Source organism: Heliangelus exortis, chromosome 1, assembly GCF_036169615.1.
Source record: "Heliangelus exortis chromosome 1, bHelExo1.hap1, whole genome shotgun sequence".
Lineage (NCBI taxonomy): Eukaryota > Metazoa > Chordata > Aves > Apodiformes > Trochilidae > Heliangelus > Heliangelus exortis.
In genome coordinates, this window is record NC_092422.1 from 123,251,871 (window position 1) to 123,267,693 (window position 15,823).

Here is a 15,823-nt window from a genome sequence, read left to right on the forward strand (position 1 = left end):
GTGGCCAGCAGCTCAAGGGAGGTGATTCTTCCCCTTTACTCCACTCTCATGAGACTCCACTTGGAGTAATTTGTCCACTTCTGGAGCCTTCAACACAAGCAGGACATGGACCTTCTGGACTGAATCCAGACCAGGGCCACAAAGGTGATCAGAAGGCTCCAGCACCTCTCCTAAGAGGAGAGGCTGAGAGAGTTGGAGTTGTTCAGCCTGGAGAAGGGGAAACTCTGCGGAGACCTTACAGCTTTCCCGTGCCTGGAGAGGCCTACAGAGAAGATGGGGAGGGACTTTTTACCGGGGTATGTGGGGATAGGATGAGGGTAGTGGCTTTAAACTGGAAGAGGGTAGATTGAGGTTGGACATTAGGGGGAAATTCTTTAGTGTGAGGGTGGTGAGACACTGGCACAGGTTGCCCGGGGAAGCTGTGGTTGCCCCCTCCCCAGCAGTGTTCAAGGCCAGGCTGGATGGGGCTTGGAGCATCCTGGTCAGTGTGAGGTGTCCCTGCCCATGGCAGGGGGGGTGGAACCAGATGATCTTTAAGGTCTCTTCCAACCCAAACAATTCTATGATTATGGAATGCTATGACTATGTGCAGAAGTGTGGTGGCTCTTCTTGTGCAACACAACAGTGTGAGGTCCTTTCACCCCCATATCTCTCACCCACAGCTGCTGAACAGCATTTGAGATACATTCAGCCTTGCCCAGAAGACATTTTAAAAGGGCCCCCCATGAAAAATAACTGACAAACAAAAAATAAACCTCTCTAGAGCTAAACCATATAGTTAATTTTTCAGCTGGAATCGCTGCCCTGCAGTTGCACTCCTTTTTGGACAGCTCTCTGGTCTGGCTTCTCATCTTCCCACCAAGGGTGATGCTCCGTTTGGGTATCACCTCCACTCCCCACAACAGAACCGAGTGGGCCACATCCAGTCCATGTGAGTGCAGGGGCAGGTTCAAGATGGCACATGTGACACCACTGAAAATAGCCAGGTGTGTCTGAAGGACTTGGTCATCCCCAAGGTCCTCGTGTTAAACTGTAACAGGAGTTCTGCTTACTTACATGGATGCCAATAGAGAAAATGGTGATCTTTGAACAAGACTAGTTAAAAAGTAAATCTGATCTTTTGAATTTTTCACATTGTTATGATGAAAGTCTAAGCCAGACAGCTCTGACTGGGTGGTAGGTGAGGTATTGCCCCCATGGTTTGCTTCTAAAAGTAGCAACACACTCTGTCTTGAAAATGTTACTTCTGGCTCATCCTCACCCTTGGCATAGGGCTTGGGGGAAGAGATTCACAGAGGGTCCTCTCCTGTCACCTCACTCAAAGGCCAGGATTTCACCTGACAGAAAGGCTGAAGGAGCTTCTGTTGCCTCTCCCCTGACATGGCATCATGCCCTTGGGGTCCTCTGCCAAAGCACCAGCCTCTGCTCACTGCTTCAGCTTCCCTCCTCAGAGTGTCTAAGGAGAGAGAGGCTGCCCCTGTGCCTGTCACCCCTTTTTGTTCCCCTCTAACTTACTGGGACATATATTCAGAGAACATCATCACTCTCTGAAGAATTCTGAAGTGTAATCAAGAAATGCAAACACCAGACAAGGGCAGATATCTTCACATTCGTGGACCCTTCTGTCTACCTGGCTACCTACAAGCACATGGCAGGAATAACAGCTGAAAACATCTCTCGCTCTTTCTTAAGCAGTGGTAAAAGTATGAACCCAAAACTTATTATCCTGAAGAATTTTGGGGGAGCGGTGAATACTCCCTTTCTCACAGCTAATTTTCTCTTCCTTCACCTCAAGAAGCATGGAAAACCAAAATGGTGCTGCAACATCTTAGTGCTCTTCCTACCCTCTGCTGAACCCCCACCAGCCCCATGAAGCAGCAGCCAGACATGCCTGCCCTGGGAAGATGCCCACAGCCTGTGGCCCTGCACAGGTCCACAGGGAGTATCAGCTGAACTCGGGTGCACTCCTAGATGCACGTTTGTGCAGGTTTTATGGTGTGACCAAGAGCCAGGAAGGGGATGTCAAGAGGATCTGAGTTGCCCATGCAGATTGTGTGGCCTCCAGCAAGTGAAAAAGAAGTCATCAAGGAAGAGGAAACAGGTTTTTTCCTGTTGCAGACCTGCTAGACGAGGGCAAACAATTATTTGGCTTATGAGGACCCAGGCATGTGAGCCAGCAGCATCTCAAAGGAGCAGGCTTATGGCTGGCAAGGTGAGGGCAGTTCAACAGCTCTTAATTTTTGCATTGCTCCAGCTGACTTTTGCAGATCATACTTGGGGTTATCTGGAAGCTGTCCTGTATTCTAAATGATGATCCAAGGACTGGAAAGCCTGCCATATGAGGAAAGACTGAGAGAACTGGGTTTGTTCAGCCTTCAGAACAGAAGGTTTAGGGTAGACTTCATCACCATGTTCCAGTTCTTGAAGGGCAACTACAGAGAAGATGAAGAGCCTTTTTACAGGGAGTGGCGTGGAAAAGACAAGGGCTAAAGTTACTTTTGGGGAGTTTCCAATTGGACACAAGAGGAAAATTTTTCATAATGCAAACAGTCAGCCACTGGGATAATCTCCCCAGGGAAGTGGTGGATTCCCCAATATTGGACACTTAAGATTCAATTGGACAGGGTGCTGGGCCATCTTGTCTAGACAGTGCTTTTTCCAAGAAAGGTTGGATTCTAGGAGTCTAGGAGTCTTTCCAGTCTTCTATGCAGTGGGTCCATTTCAGAAATATCAGGCCTCCTGCCCCTGCTATAAGAATGTCCTTAACATATGCTCTTTCTCTCTCCTATCCCAACAATTCCCTACTGACCGTGTATCCTCCCTTGTCCCATTTCTACTCACTGGCCACTGTTCTTCCTTCTTATTTCTAACTCAAGCCTGAGCCTGGTTGCTTTACTCCTGTTCAGCCACTGATACCACCATCCATTTCCTCCCTCAGGATTTTGTTCCAGTGTTTCAGTTCAGATCACCTCTTTCCATCTAGCCCCATGGTTTTCTCCAGAGCCATCCTCTGCCTGACCCAGCCCTTTCTTCTGCTTCCTAATTAGTCCTCCTGCTCATGGACCTCAACCTGCCCCATGCTCCTGACACCAAATGGGTTGACATATGTTCTTGGGTGGGTCCACCCAGACTTACCGCCCTACATCAGACTTATGACCTGATAATTTTGATGTAGGAGGAACTATGAGCAATGAGCTGCAGTGAAAATAAGCTCCTCGCCCGTGATTTCACTTCCCCATCCCAGCCCTGCATGCTGTGTGACTGCTGCAACCCAGCTGCAACACAAACCCCAGTGTGATTCCTCAGCAACCTTTTTGGAAGGCAGAAACCCTCCAGAACAAACTTTTCCTCCACATCCACTGCCTTGAGGAGGAGCAGGAGTGTGGGTGCAGCCCTTGCCACGAGGGACAGACTGCAGGACAAGCCCCCAAGCAGCTTGCAAGTGTCTGTGAGGGATCCAGGGATCCCTGGGGGCCAAAAGTCCCTGTTTGGAGGGCAGAGAAAAGGACAGCAGCAAGGCAAGCAAAATGCTTCTCTGTGCTATGGTATGGTTTCAAAACGGAGCTGCGCTTAAGTAATCCCAGTTCAAAGTGCAGAGAAAGAAGGATGAAGCTTCTTGTAAGGCTTGCAACACGCTCACCTCCCAGGTTAAATTCAGGTAAGGAAGAAAGGTGACTGCTCAGAAGCGCTCCACCCTTGCTTCCCCAGTGTCCCCTTGCTGAGACAAACCTAGAAAGGAAATGATCTGATGGCAAAAAATACACGTAGCTGTGTCTTTTCCTGTTTTCAGAGCTCAGCATTTCTGTTAAGGAAAGGTGACTGGTGCTATTGGACCAATCAAACTATATAGGATCAGGATTTCTGACTCTAAAACCTGGGAGCTAGGCCACCGATTGCCAAGTCCTGAGAAAGAAGAGGAAACTTCTTAACATTTAGAAGTTAATGTTAAGAATTTAAGCTAAGTCGCTCCATCACTCAGCCCTTCAGTTACAAAAAAAAAAAAAAAAAAAAAAAAAAAAAAAAAAAGAAGAAACAAACCACCAACCAGAACAAAAAAAAAAAAAAAAAAAACCCCAAAACAATAAAACAAGAAATGTCTTTGAAGTTTTGAGCAACTATGGCTGAGCTGGGGACTACGGACTACTCCAGGCACTCCTTTAACAGCTCAAGGGAGGTGATTCTTCCCCTTTACTCCACTCTCATGAGACTCATGAGTAACTCACGTTACTCACTCTCATGAGTAACGTGTCCATTTCTGGAGCCCTCAACACAAGCAGGACATGGACCTTCTGGACTGAATCCAGAGCAGGGCCACAAAGGTGATCAGAAGGCTCCAGCACCTCTCCTAAGAGCAGAGGCTGAGAAAGAGTTGGGATTGTTCAGCCTGGAGAAGGGGAAACTGTGGAGACCTCACAGAAGCTTTCCCGTACCTGGAGGGGCCTACAGGGAAACTGGGGAGGGGCTTTTTACCGGGGTATGTGGGGATAGGATGAGGGTAATGGCTTTAAACTGGAAGAGGGTAGATTGAGGTTGGACATTAGGGGGAAATTCTTTAGTGTGAGGGTGGTGAGACACTAACACTGGTTTCCCAGGGAAGCTGCGGTTGCCCCCTCCCCGGCAGTGTTCAAGGCCAGGCTGGATGGGGCTTGGAGCAACCTGCTCCAGTGTGAGGTGTCCCTGCCCATGGCAGGGGGGGTGGAACCGGATGATCTTTAAGGTCCCTTCCCACCCAACCCAATCTGTGGTTAACACGGAGCCGGGCCGGAGGGAGGCTGCACCCCAACTTTCACCTCCCGGCGCGCCCGGGGCGCGGGTCCCTCTCCGGCACACAGTCCCGCTTTCCCGCCCGGGGGGGCTTCCGCGGCGGAGCCTCCCGAGCTCAGGGGGTGTGCCCCCCGCTGCAGTACCGCGCCTGGCCGCGCACCGGCAACCGCCCCCCGCGTCGGGGCGGGCGGGGAGGGGTGAGGGGGGGGATTGGTGAGGGGCGGGGAGGGCAGAGCGGCGGCGGGGGCGGGGCGGTGGCGCGGGGCCGCCGCTCGGCGGGGCGGTGGCGGTGGGGCGGCGCGCGCCCGCCCGCCCGCCCGCCGGTGCCGCGCGGGGCCGCTGATGCCGCGCGGGGCCGGTGGCGCCGCGGGGCGGCGGGGCGCGCGGGGCGCGCGGCCATGGGGCGCGGGACGTGTCTGGCGCTGATGGCGCTGATGGGCGCCGCCGCTGCCGCTGCTGCTGCTGCAGGTGGGTCCCGACCGTACGGCGCGCGGGTTGCGCGTTCCGCCCGCCTCCGCGGGCGCTCGAGGTCGATGCGGGGGCCCGCCCGCCCGCACAGGCGCGTGCCCGGGTGCGTGTACGTTTGCGTGTATGTAGAGGTAGAGATAGAGACAGAGATAGAGATAGAGATAGAGATAGATAGATAGATAGATAGATAGATAGATAGATAGATAGATAGATAGATAGAGAGATAGATGTATGCGCGTGCAGTCCCGCGCGTGTCTGCCCGTGTGTGCACGTGTGAGTGCGTGTGTCTGCGCGCGCGGGGCCGGGGTGGGGGTGTGTGGGGGGTCACGCGGCTATCAGGTCGCAGGTTGCGCACACGCGTGTACGTGTGTGTGTGTGTGTGTGCGTGTGGCGCTGTAGGCAGACAACCTGCGCACACGCTGGGTGTGCCTGCTTGCGCCCGCACGCGCTGCCTGCGCAGGTATGCGCGGGAGGGGGGGGGGGGTGTCGGTGCGGGGATGCGGAAGGGCAGGAGCGCTGCCGGCGGCCGGGTCCCAGCCCCGCGCCCCTCGCCGCAGACAAAGAGGGGTCCGGGCGCGCCGCGCTGGCCGCCCGAGCCTCAAGGAGGGACGGCGGGACCGGGAGCGCTGAGCCCGGGGGATGGATGCCACGGAAGCCGGGAGCGGCTGCCTCCCTCACACCCCCGCACACACATCCCCACAGGTGCCGAGCGGGGGAAAGGTGCTACGGGCTACAAGTGCCTTCGGGCTGCGGTGTCCCGAGCCGTCGTGGTGCGGACGGCGACGGACAGGGCGGGCAAAGCGGGCAAATCAGGCAGGCAGGGTGGGCGGGGGTTTCAGAGCCCGTTCCCGCAGCATAAAACACTTTGCGCTCGGATCTGCCCGCAGCGGGGTCCTGCCGCGCCGCAACAGAGACAGCTGGGCATAAACAGTTTGCATAACGCTGCCGCGGCCGGTCGCAAGCCGAGTGCCAGTTTTCTTCTTTAAAAAGAAAAAAAACAAACCAAAAAACCAAACGAAAAAAACCCGGCACATGGGAAGCAAACATTTAATCAGGCGTAAGATATAAACGAAACATCAGAAGGTGAGTGTTGCTAAAATGCTTCAGCAGGAAGCATATGATTTTCCATGGATGTTTTACAGGTGAGTCATGGTAGTTGCTGCATGCTCTTACTCATTACTGAAGATCCCGCTCCGGTGGCATATACAGTGTATAGAATAGGAGTGTTCAGTTGGTTGGACTAAGTACAAGTAAGGAAAAGCACATTTTCCAAGACTGTGGTAGAGCAGTCGTGAGCTCGGGGCTGCCGGTGTGTAAAACTTTATGCTCTTCCCTTGTTCTTTTACTGAATTCCTGTGGCAGCCAGCATTATACTAGAAACCTGTCACTTTTCATAACATACGGTGCTCTGCATCCATCACACAACTCTTTCCGGTTAAAGTGAAAACAGACACCCTTTGAAAGGGGGTTTCCTCTCCCCCCTTCCCACCCTGGCACTGGTAGATGAGGCTGGTTGTGAGCAGCATCTCTCAGCCCCTACTGAAACCAAGGTCCCAGGCTCCAAATCTGGCTCCAGGTGAGGAAGAGATCCTCCATAGCTGGCCCAAAGGCAACTGCAGTCAGTGACCGTGCATGACTAGGGCTGAAGCATGCCAGGACCTGGGAGCAATTGAATACTCTCAGCTCCCAGGGACTCAGAGGGGAACTTGGTAGTCAACCCCTCCTGGCCAGGCTCAGTAGAGCCTTGTGTGTGCCCTGGGGACAGCTATGTGGAGCCCTGCAGTCAGCAGTCACCAGCAAACCTCCCACTGACCAGGTCTTCCTGCACTGCCTCCCCACAGGCAGTAGTTGGTGGTGTGCAAAAACCAAAAGGACTCGATGAACATAAAAAATAATCTCAACCTGTCTTAAAGTGCTGTTTTTTGGTTGTTATTTTTTTTTTTACCTCTTCCTCTGCTTTGCAGTCCCGCAGCTGAGGAAACTACAGTAAATGTTCATCTGTTTGTTTAGCAAGTAGCTGCGCTGCGTTACATGTAGCCAAAGAATCCAGGAAAGCAGCCAAAGACATAAATTAGGCCAACTTGTGGCAAGTCTAGCTGATAATATGATAATAGCACCTACTTACCTACCCCTCAGGAGAGCTGCATAGGTTAGTTAATGTTTATACAATGCTTTGAAAAGGATGTTCAGGAGATGTAAGTGATATTGCATTAATTTTACAGTTACATTTGTTGACTTTATTTTAGAGTAAACATATTCTGCATGGTTAATACAGATTATTGCAGACACAGTTTGGCCAGGTCCCTGTAGCAAGCTAACTTGACAGCATTTCTGGTTCACTAACAATTTCCCTAGGCTGCTTACCCTGTGATATCCAGAGACTGGATTCACAAGTGCATAACAAGCAGCAGTACACCTCTGTTCAGGATAATGGGTATAGAAAACCCATATAGATCTTTAGTGGTAGAAATGTTTTCTTTCCACTGTGTTTCTTGAGGAGCAGAAGGAAAACTGTCAGGCTCCGAAGGCTTAGCCTCTGCTAGTGCATAATATAGCTTAATTGCAACTGTGACACTGTAGACAAAGGCTGAATAAACCCCAAATAAAGGATTTATTGGATGCTAAACTGAAACGACCTTTGGGCATAACAAAAATGCCAAGAAGAAGCCATAATAAGTGGTGCACAAAGCTGACTATGTATGACTGACCCAGTGATAAAGAATACATTATGTACCTCAGATGGTTTGGCCTGCCCACATCCAAGTCATCAGAGAACTTTTTTTTTTTTTTTTAATGTTAAAAGTTATGGTTCATCAAATACAGCCTTGACCTCCTGTTACCTTTATTAATAAAAAGCAGCCAAACATTCCTGCACCAGGAGAGTTACATTGCAGATGGGTTCACACCAAACCCCACGGAGATTTTAGTTTTCTTTGACACTTTAACTTTGGATTTTTAAATTGTCAGGGCTTCCAGAGAAACTTGAACAAAAACCACAGATCCTCAGCTGTGAGGCATCTTGCCAGAATCATTTCAAATGAGGATTATTCTTCTTTTTTACCCCCTTTACACACATCAGTGACAGCCTTCCCAAACTTAAGCTGTGCTTCAATTCAACCTTGACTTCGGCAGCTGTTTAGGACTGTGGGGAGATTTTTGGTAGTGATGGAAGGGTGGGCAAGAGATGAAGATTTGAGGTCATTGGTGGCAGATGTTGGTACCAGCTCTGACGGCCCCAACACCCGATCTGCCACGTGGTGAGCTGAGGTGCATCAATGCTGTGCCCCACAGCCACCATCTAGCCTCCAGCTGGCATGCCACTTTGGTGTCACCTGCAGCCCATCTTTATTGTGCTTTTCTCCCCTTCCCCAGGATGACTGGGATCCCCCTGGAGACCTCAGAACAGGGGTGGTATGGCCATAGTCACTGCCCCTGAAGCCTCAGCCCTACCCTGGGTCTCTTAAGGTGGGAGGGTGAGGTGGAGGCATCCCTGCTGCTCTGCGGCTCTGGGTGGGGATTTTCCCAAGCGCAGGGAAGCCCTGAGGGTGTTTTGGGTTGTTCTGCTGTTATATCCACACTGAGCTCCATGGAGGGGAGAGCTGAGCAGCAGTGCCACTCTCCAGCCACCCCAGGGCGGCACACGGTCTTGGGGGCAGCATCCCCAAGAGGTGTGCGGTGGGATGGGGTGGGAAGCCACCTTCATCCCCCCCCGGTCTCTCTCTCCTCCTCACAGGTTTGGTCGGCGCGGCGGGAGCGGGCAGCCCCTGCGAGAAGGCCTGCAACCCCCGGATGGGCAACCTGGCCCACGGGCGGGCGCTGCGGACGGAGACGGCTTGCGGCCGCCACGCCACCGAGCCCTTCTGCGCCTACACCGAGGACACCCAGCGCCGCTGCAAGCGTCCCACCTGCGGCCGGTGCAGCGGGGCCCACGCGGGGCTGGCCCACCCTCCCGCCGCCATGGCTGATTCCCCCTTCCGCCTGCCCCGCACCTGGTGGCAGGCGGCCCGGGACGCCCCTCGCGAGACCATCCAGCTGGACCTGGAAGCCACCTTCTACTTCACTCACTTGATCCTGGTCTTCAAGTCGCCCAGGCCGGCTGCCATGGTGCTGGAGCGCTCCCGGGATTTCGGCGAGACGTGGGAGCCTTACAAATATTTTGCTGCTAACTGCTCGGCCACCTTCGGGCTGGAGGATGATGTGAGGCAGAGAGGAGCCATTTGCACTTCCAGATATTCGAGTCCCTTCCCTTGCACCGGAGGAGAGGTAGGTCTGCCCGGGGCGGGAAGATAAAGCCCTCTCTCCAGAGCCCTTCCCCTCTGCAGTCTCCCCTCTGGCATTTATGCTTCTTATTTTACTGTACTTGTCATCAAATTTAGTTCACAAGTGAATTAACACAGTTCACTCCCAGGTGATGTGGGCACCTGTCTGTCCATCGCTTACTGAGCTCATAGTCCCACTCTTCCCCAAAATCTCCTCTCCCTTCATCCAGTTAAACTCCGTCCCCACACAACTGCAAACAAGGTGGATGTGGCTGGTTCCTCAGGAACGGCAAGGGGAACATCACTCTTGACAGGCTTCTCCAAATCTTGCAGTCGTGTTGTTTCAGGGTGATGCACGCCAGTCTGGCTTTGGCCAAAATGCAGCTAGCTTAAAATTAGTGATCTCCAGTTTCACCTTTAATAGTGACCACGATCACTGGGAAATAAGCATGTAACCAATCAAAACAACTGCTGATAACGAAGTACAGTTCCCATAACCCAGATTAGCCAGGTAACTAAGAACCTTATCCCTGATATTTTTCTTTTCTGTGCACATTCATTCTCATGTGAAGAGAGCTTGGAAAAAAATGAAGAAAAGCATCACGTTTCCTAAGAGGAAAAATATATGTAGAAAAATCAGATTATTTTCAGTATCAGTAGCGGTAGATAATAAATTGTGCATTTGGAGATGCTGCCAACAGTACTCTTCCCTTTAGTGCCCAACCCTGTCCAGCAATGCCAGAGTGCTTATCCCAGGTATCCCCACCCGTGGGACTGCCCTCTGGGGTCCCCACTGGTGAGGATGTGTCCCCGCTGACCTGCTCTGAACTTTAAAGGCTGCTCCCTCTAGTGGTCTGATTTAATGGGCTTGTCTGAAAGTTTAATCACACTTCAAATTGTCCTCAGACCTAACACAGAGAAAGAAGCTAAATTGATTAGTGAATCAGGTTATATAATTTTAGATTCTGCTGATGGCATGTTTTGAGGTGAAGGCTTGGTTCTCGGAGACCATAATTGATGTCTGAGAAAAATCATCTGTTAGGCCCCTTCAAAGACATTTCATTGTTACTTATAGCCATGCTCTGGCTGGGGGTCCACTCAGTACTGAGAGCTGTTCACCAAAGTGTGTCTCTCAGCTGCTTCTCAGGAGACAGACAATGTTTTGCTCTAGGAGAAGCTGCTCTTTGCTCTTATCGGTTCAGAAACAAGAATCCCCAGAGCTTCCAGAGAGACCTAGGATGGTTATTCCATTTGCACAGTAAAGAATTTAAATCAGCTGATTGGTGAGAGAAGCTGCTATCTTCCTCTCTTCTCCTGCTTTCCTTTTTTCATGTCCCTAGAAAGCTTTCTGAACTTCCTTACACAGTGAAATATATAAAGGAGCATATAAGAAAGGTGGAGAAGAGCCATTTCTGTCAGGACAAGGGACACCAGTTTTAAACTGAAATCCATTTAGACTGAGTATGAGGAAGACATTTTTTATGATGTAGATGGTTGCCTGGAGAACCTATGAATGCCACCTCCCCAGACATGTTCAAGGCCAAGTTGGATGGGATTTTGGAAACCTGATCTAGTGGGATGTGTCCTTGCCCATGCAGGGGTTTGGAACTATATGATCTTTAAGGTCCCTTCCAACGCAAACCATTCTGTGGTTCTAAATTAGGGCTAACTACAAAGAGACACCTGCAAAGAAGTGATGGCTGTACCCCACTGGGATTTTTCCAACCCCTCAGCACATCACTCGTGCTGTGTCCATGTAGCCAGCACCCCTGTGTCGTCACCTCAGTGGTGTACCCCCACACCAGGACAGGCTCTGTGCCTGGTGAGAACCTGTGCAAATCCCAACCTTGGGCTGGCTCCTCTGCACGTCAGGACAATGTGTGGGGACAGTAGCATCAAGGTCTTATGTGCAGAAAGCAATGCCTGTCTCAAGAAGAGAAGGAATTTGGTGGTGGTTGGTGCACCTGTGGTTGCATGCTGCAAAAAAGAGGCTGCTTACAGAGTTCTCTCCTGCAAGATCTTTTTTGCATGGCTGTAGTCTGTGTTACTGTAAAAAAAAAAAAAAAAAAAAAAAAAAGCTATGAAGTCAAGATCATTTAATTATTCCAGGCTTTAAGCAAACATTGAGTCCAGGGTGATGGAGCTTGTAAGATTTTATTTATATGGCACACTTCAGTTCCTTGCACTTAAACACCACTTTTTACCTGCAAAGTAATAACAGCAGCTTTCTGGTGACCAGATGGCAAACCTGCATGCTTAGCAAATATCACATTTAATTTATTACAGTGTGCTACATTCCAGCAATTACTTGTAACTGCCAATAGCAACATGTATCTCACATAAAGAAACATCAGAGTTTTGTGTTCTGTTTAGAGTTATGTTGTGCTTTACTCCCACTTTCAGTAGCGCCTAATTTCTGCCATATGGAAACAGTCATTTCACTTGAAGCAGTGGTTTCAAATATGCAGTCATCTGGAATGTCCAAGTCTGAAGGGTATTATGTAATTGCAGCTCAGTTGCAGCAGTTTTCTTTAAAACACAAGCATACATTCTGCAAGTGTTACCGGATTTCTTGGTTAAATTTTTAGAGGTCTGGGTATTTTTCTTTTCAGCTGAGATGTAATGACTGTAAACTGTGATCCAAGCATATCACACTGTCTATATACCACTTTCTCCCACTTCAAACATTTCAATGCCACATGTGCATTTCCAGGCAGAGAGTCAGGGTTTGTAGGGTTTTGCAGGGCAGTGGGGTCTCTGCACTCTGCTGGCAGCTCAGTCACTGCCACCCATTGCCCTGGATGAGAAATTTGCAGAGCACAGCAGGAGGACTCTGGAGGTGGCCTGGAGCTCAGCACAGGGCCCTGGAGCTCAGCACAGACCTGTGGCTGGTGGTTTCTGGCTTTATCTCTCTGCGAAAGCTTTGCTGATCCACCTTCATTTCTGCTGATCATTACAGTGCCTGTGAGTCCTGTTTCAAGGCAGCAGCGTGCAGAAGCTTGTGGTACTCAGAGGCTTATAAATCTCCTGTGTTAATTTTGAGCAAAGGTGTATCTGCTTCAATTTTGACTGGAAAGAAGGGTCAGGCTTTTTGCATTTCTTCTACCCTCTTCATCATGAGTCATTCCGTAGATGCTTAGTACAGCTCTTATGACAAAAATCTTCCCTTTCCCTTTATCAAAACTTGCCATGATCTTGAGGAGATTTACAATAGCACAGAAAGCAAGCTGCCAAGCCTCTAGGTTCATTTCCAAGACCCAGAGCTCAGAGCTGGTGGAGAAATGAGGAATCCTGAAATTACTCTGGGAGGTGACTTTCATCTGTCATCTTTCTTCTGTAGTAGAACATCTCTGGGCTTCTCTTTGAGGTGGTGGATTGGTCTGTGCTGGAAATGTGACAGCATGCAGTGATCACCCAAACTGAGCACTGCTATGGCCATGGGAGCCAGAAAAGGTAATGTCCTGTGCCATGTCTGGCACTTAGTAGGTCTGCTGGTGGGCAGAGTCACCTTGGCAGGGATTTAGCAGTTCTGGAGCAGCCTGGCTATAGTCTCAGCTCTCGTGACAAAGAACCACCCTTTCAGCAGCCAGAAAACCAATGAATCCTCTGCAAGAGTCCAGGACACAAACAAAACATCTGAGCCCTTCCTTGGTAGGGAACCAAGGAAAAGAGGTGGATGGTGAGTGCCCACCTCCTGTCCTGGCATCCCCAGGCTCTAAGTGTGTCTCGTTCAGAAAGCCACCTGCAGACTGGCACTGCTTTTGGGAACTCTCACCATTCAACACCTAGGTCCCCATCATGGTGCCCATCCAGTATGAGTGAAGAAGAAGCAAGAAACCAACCTGGGGTTTCAGCAAGGTTCAGGCATCTACCAGTTTGAGGGGTGGGGCTTGCAATACATGAAAGGAGAAGAAACTCCTTTCCTGTTAGGGAATAACTAGAGATCTGCTGCATGCAGAGGGGTCACTGAAGACTTTCCTCATGCTTAATTTAGTGAATTAATTGTTTCACAGCAGTGGTTCATTTAGTGTAGGCAGAAACCTCTAAATGCTGGCCTTATATTATCAGACTTTTAAGGGAAAGGTTAGGCCCAAGTTTTCGCCTGGATCATACAAATGTGCTACAAGTCTGGAGTATTTTCCACTGTTGTCCAGGGTGTAACCCTTCAGCCATGTTATTGCAAGGGAAAAGAGAATTGGATTCACCAGCCAAACAGAATCTGACCTAAGTAAACAAGATGCAGGAATAAACTCTCTTGGTGTCAAACTCAGACAGGAATGCCAATTCTCTTAGCATGCATAAAAGGCTGTCTAGTCTATCTGCCTTCCCAAAATTCAGATTATATTAATATTTCTTCTTTACAGCCTAATGTAATTGCTGTTAAGGGCTCATCGACAAGGGCCCCTCAGCAGATGTTAATTCTTTAACTGTGAGTGAGAGTGACTGTCCACTCTGCAATGCAATTATCTCATTCACTTTACATTCCCATCTGTGGTCAATTCAGATTAACTCGCCTGAGTGTTCCCATTTAGACAAGCTCCAGGATAAAAGGACTTACTGAAGCAGAGTCTCCTTGACAAGATTTTAGTAAATTAGTAACTTATTTGAGTGGTCAACTATTCAGAATACTGCTAATGAATCACTTGGAGACCCCAGCTATTGTTGCTCTTTGCTATTAATAGGAGAGGTGTATTTGCAGCTTGACTGTATTCCAGCAACAAATTCTAATGTGCTTTTAACTTTTGAAACACCACATGCCACTGTTCTACTGTGGGGTATGTGTCTTATTGAGCATTTTATTGACTTCGTGTGAAAAATCTTCCAATATTTTGCCTCGCATGGTTACTGCATGCTGCTACCTCTTTTCCTTAAGGATTTGGACACAAGTCCAGAACCTACTGGTTCTACCTGAAATGAGGTGTGTAGAGGAGAAGTAAATTGTGTCCTGCTGCTCACAAGTTTGGTCCTGATAAACAGTGAGGATTTGTGATACTCACTGACAAAAGGAGTTAAAGATGACCAGTGATTTTTATTTTGGAGCCTGAATTCTGGGTTGTGGAAACAGTCTGTTGCACCCTAGAAGCTTTTGTACATTTTTTACCTGTCTTTTAGTCCTGAATGAGCTTTATTTTAGGTTTATCATTGGTGTCCTTAATTGAAGCTACATCTCCATTGCTGAGATTCTCCAAGGATCTTGTGGGTCACAGGAGATTAGAGTTCAGTTACTTGCAGGATTTGGGACTCCACAAAGAACCTGGGGAAAGATGCAAGAATAACCTCAAAACAGCCTGTGACATAACCCCTTTAGAGGGCTGAAATAGCTTTTTTAATTGTCCTGTGCCACTGCTGCCTGCACAGACAGAAAAAAAGGCCCAATCTGGTGAGAAGGGCAGAGGAACCCTGGCTGTTGGGCTGTTGTTCAGCAGTGCTCAGGACATATGAGGACACAGCTAGGGAAGTGTGTTTTCAGGTTGTATCTCTACAGTTTGTAGAAGTGCAATTTGTTGGGAAAACAAACAAACAAACAAACAAAAAACAAACAAAAAAAAACCCCAACAACAACAAAAAAACCCTACAACAACCTTCTTACCACAACAGCCTTCTCTTACAGCATCTTGCTGATCATTCTGTGTTTGGAAAAACATGATTTATTGGGCTTTTTACAGAAATGCCATGTTCAAACGAGTGTCTGTTCAGCTAGGGGCCAAGGGTGATGGGGGTAATGGCCAGACCCAGCCCAACTCTTTGCATTGTATCAGTGAATTTAGTTGGGGTGGGGCACTGTTTCCTAACACAAGAATAATTATTTCTATAGAAGTAGCTAATGAGATGAAGTAAACAAAGTCAGGACAGAGTCAATGAAATGATGAAGGAAACAAGAGATTATGGCTCTACAGCATCTGACCATTGAGTGTTGGGGAGGGTTCATAAGAGCCAAGTGGGATGGGTGCCTGCCAAGCAGGATGCTGTCCTGCTGCCAGCCAGACAGCCCCAAATGTCTCTCAGCTCAGCCTCCAGCACCTAAATGTTGCCCCCATCATCAAAGCCCATCTTTCCAAGCCCTCGGTGGGGTTTCCATTGACTTTAACATAATGGGGTGGAAAGAAGCTTCTTTTAAATAACGGGGAAGCAAAAAAGGGGATTCAGGGAGAAAGGGGAAACCTGAGTTTAGTTTTTAATCTGTGCCTGGGAGGAGAGATGGTGAGGGCAGTTATGGGCACATGTGGAGACCAACCTTTGGTTTCTGAGATACTTTACTATGGAAGATACTTTCCCTTTAGAATTCAGTCAGCATCAGGACTGAGCAACACACCTGCTGTTTTCTGGGCACC

General features: G+C 49.4%; 1 protein-coding gene across 1 annotated transcript in view; it reads left to right on the forward strand.

Moving 5' to 3' along the window:
• The first annotated feature begins 5,065 nt into the window (after nt 1-5,065).
• Nucleotides 5,066-15,823, forward strand: part of NTN4 (netrin 4) — a 48,238-nt gene continuing 37,480 nt past the window's right edge. The window contains exons 1-2 of the mRNA XM_071764921.1: nt 5,066-5,232; nt 8,966-9,495. Of these exons, the coding sequence (XP_071621022.1) occupies nt 5,163-5,232; nt 8,966-9,495 (600 nt within the window). The 5' untranslated portion in view covers nt 5,066-5,162. The remainder of the gene's footprint in view (nt 5,233-8,965; nt 9,496-15,823) is intronic.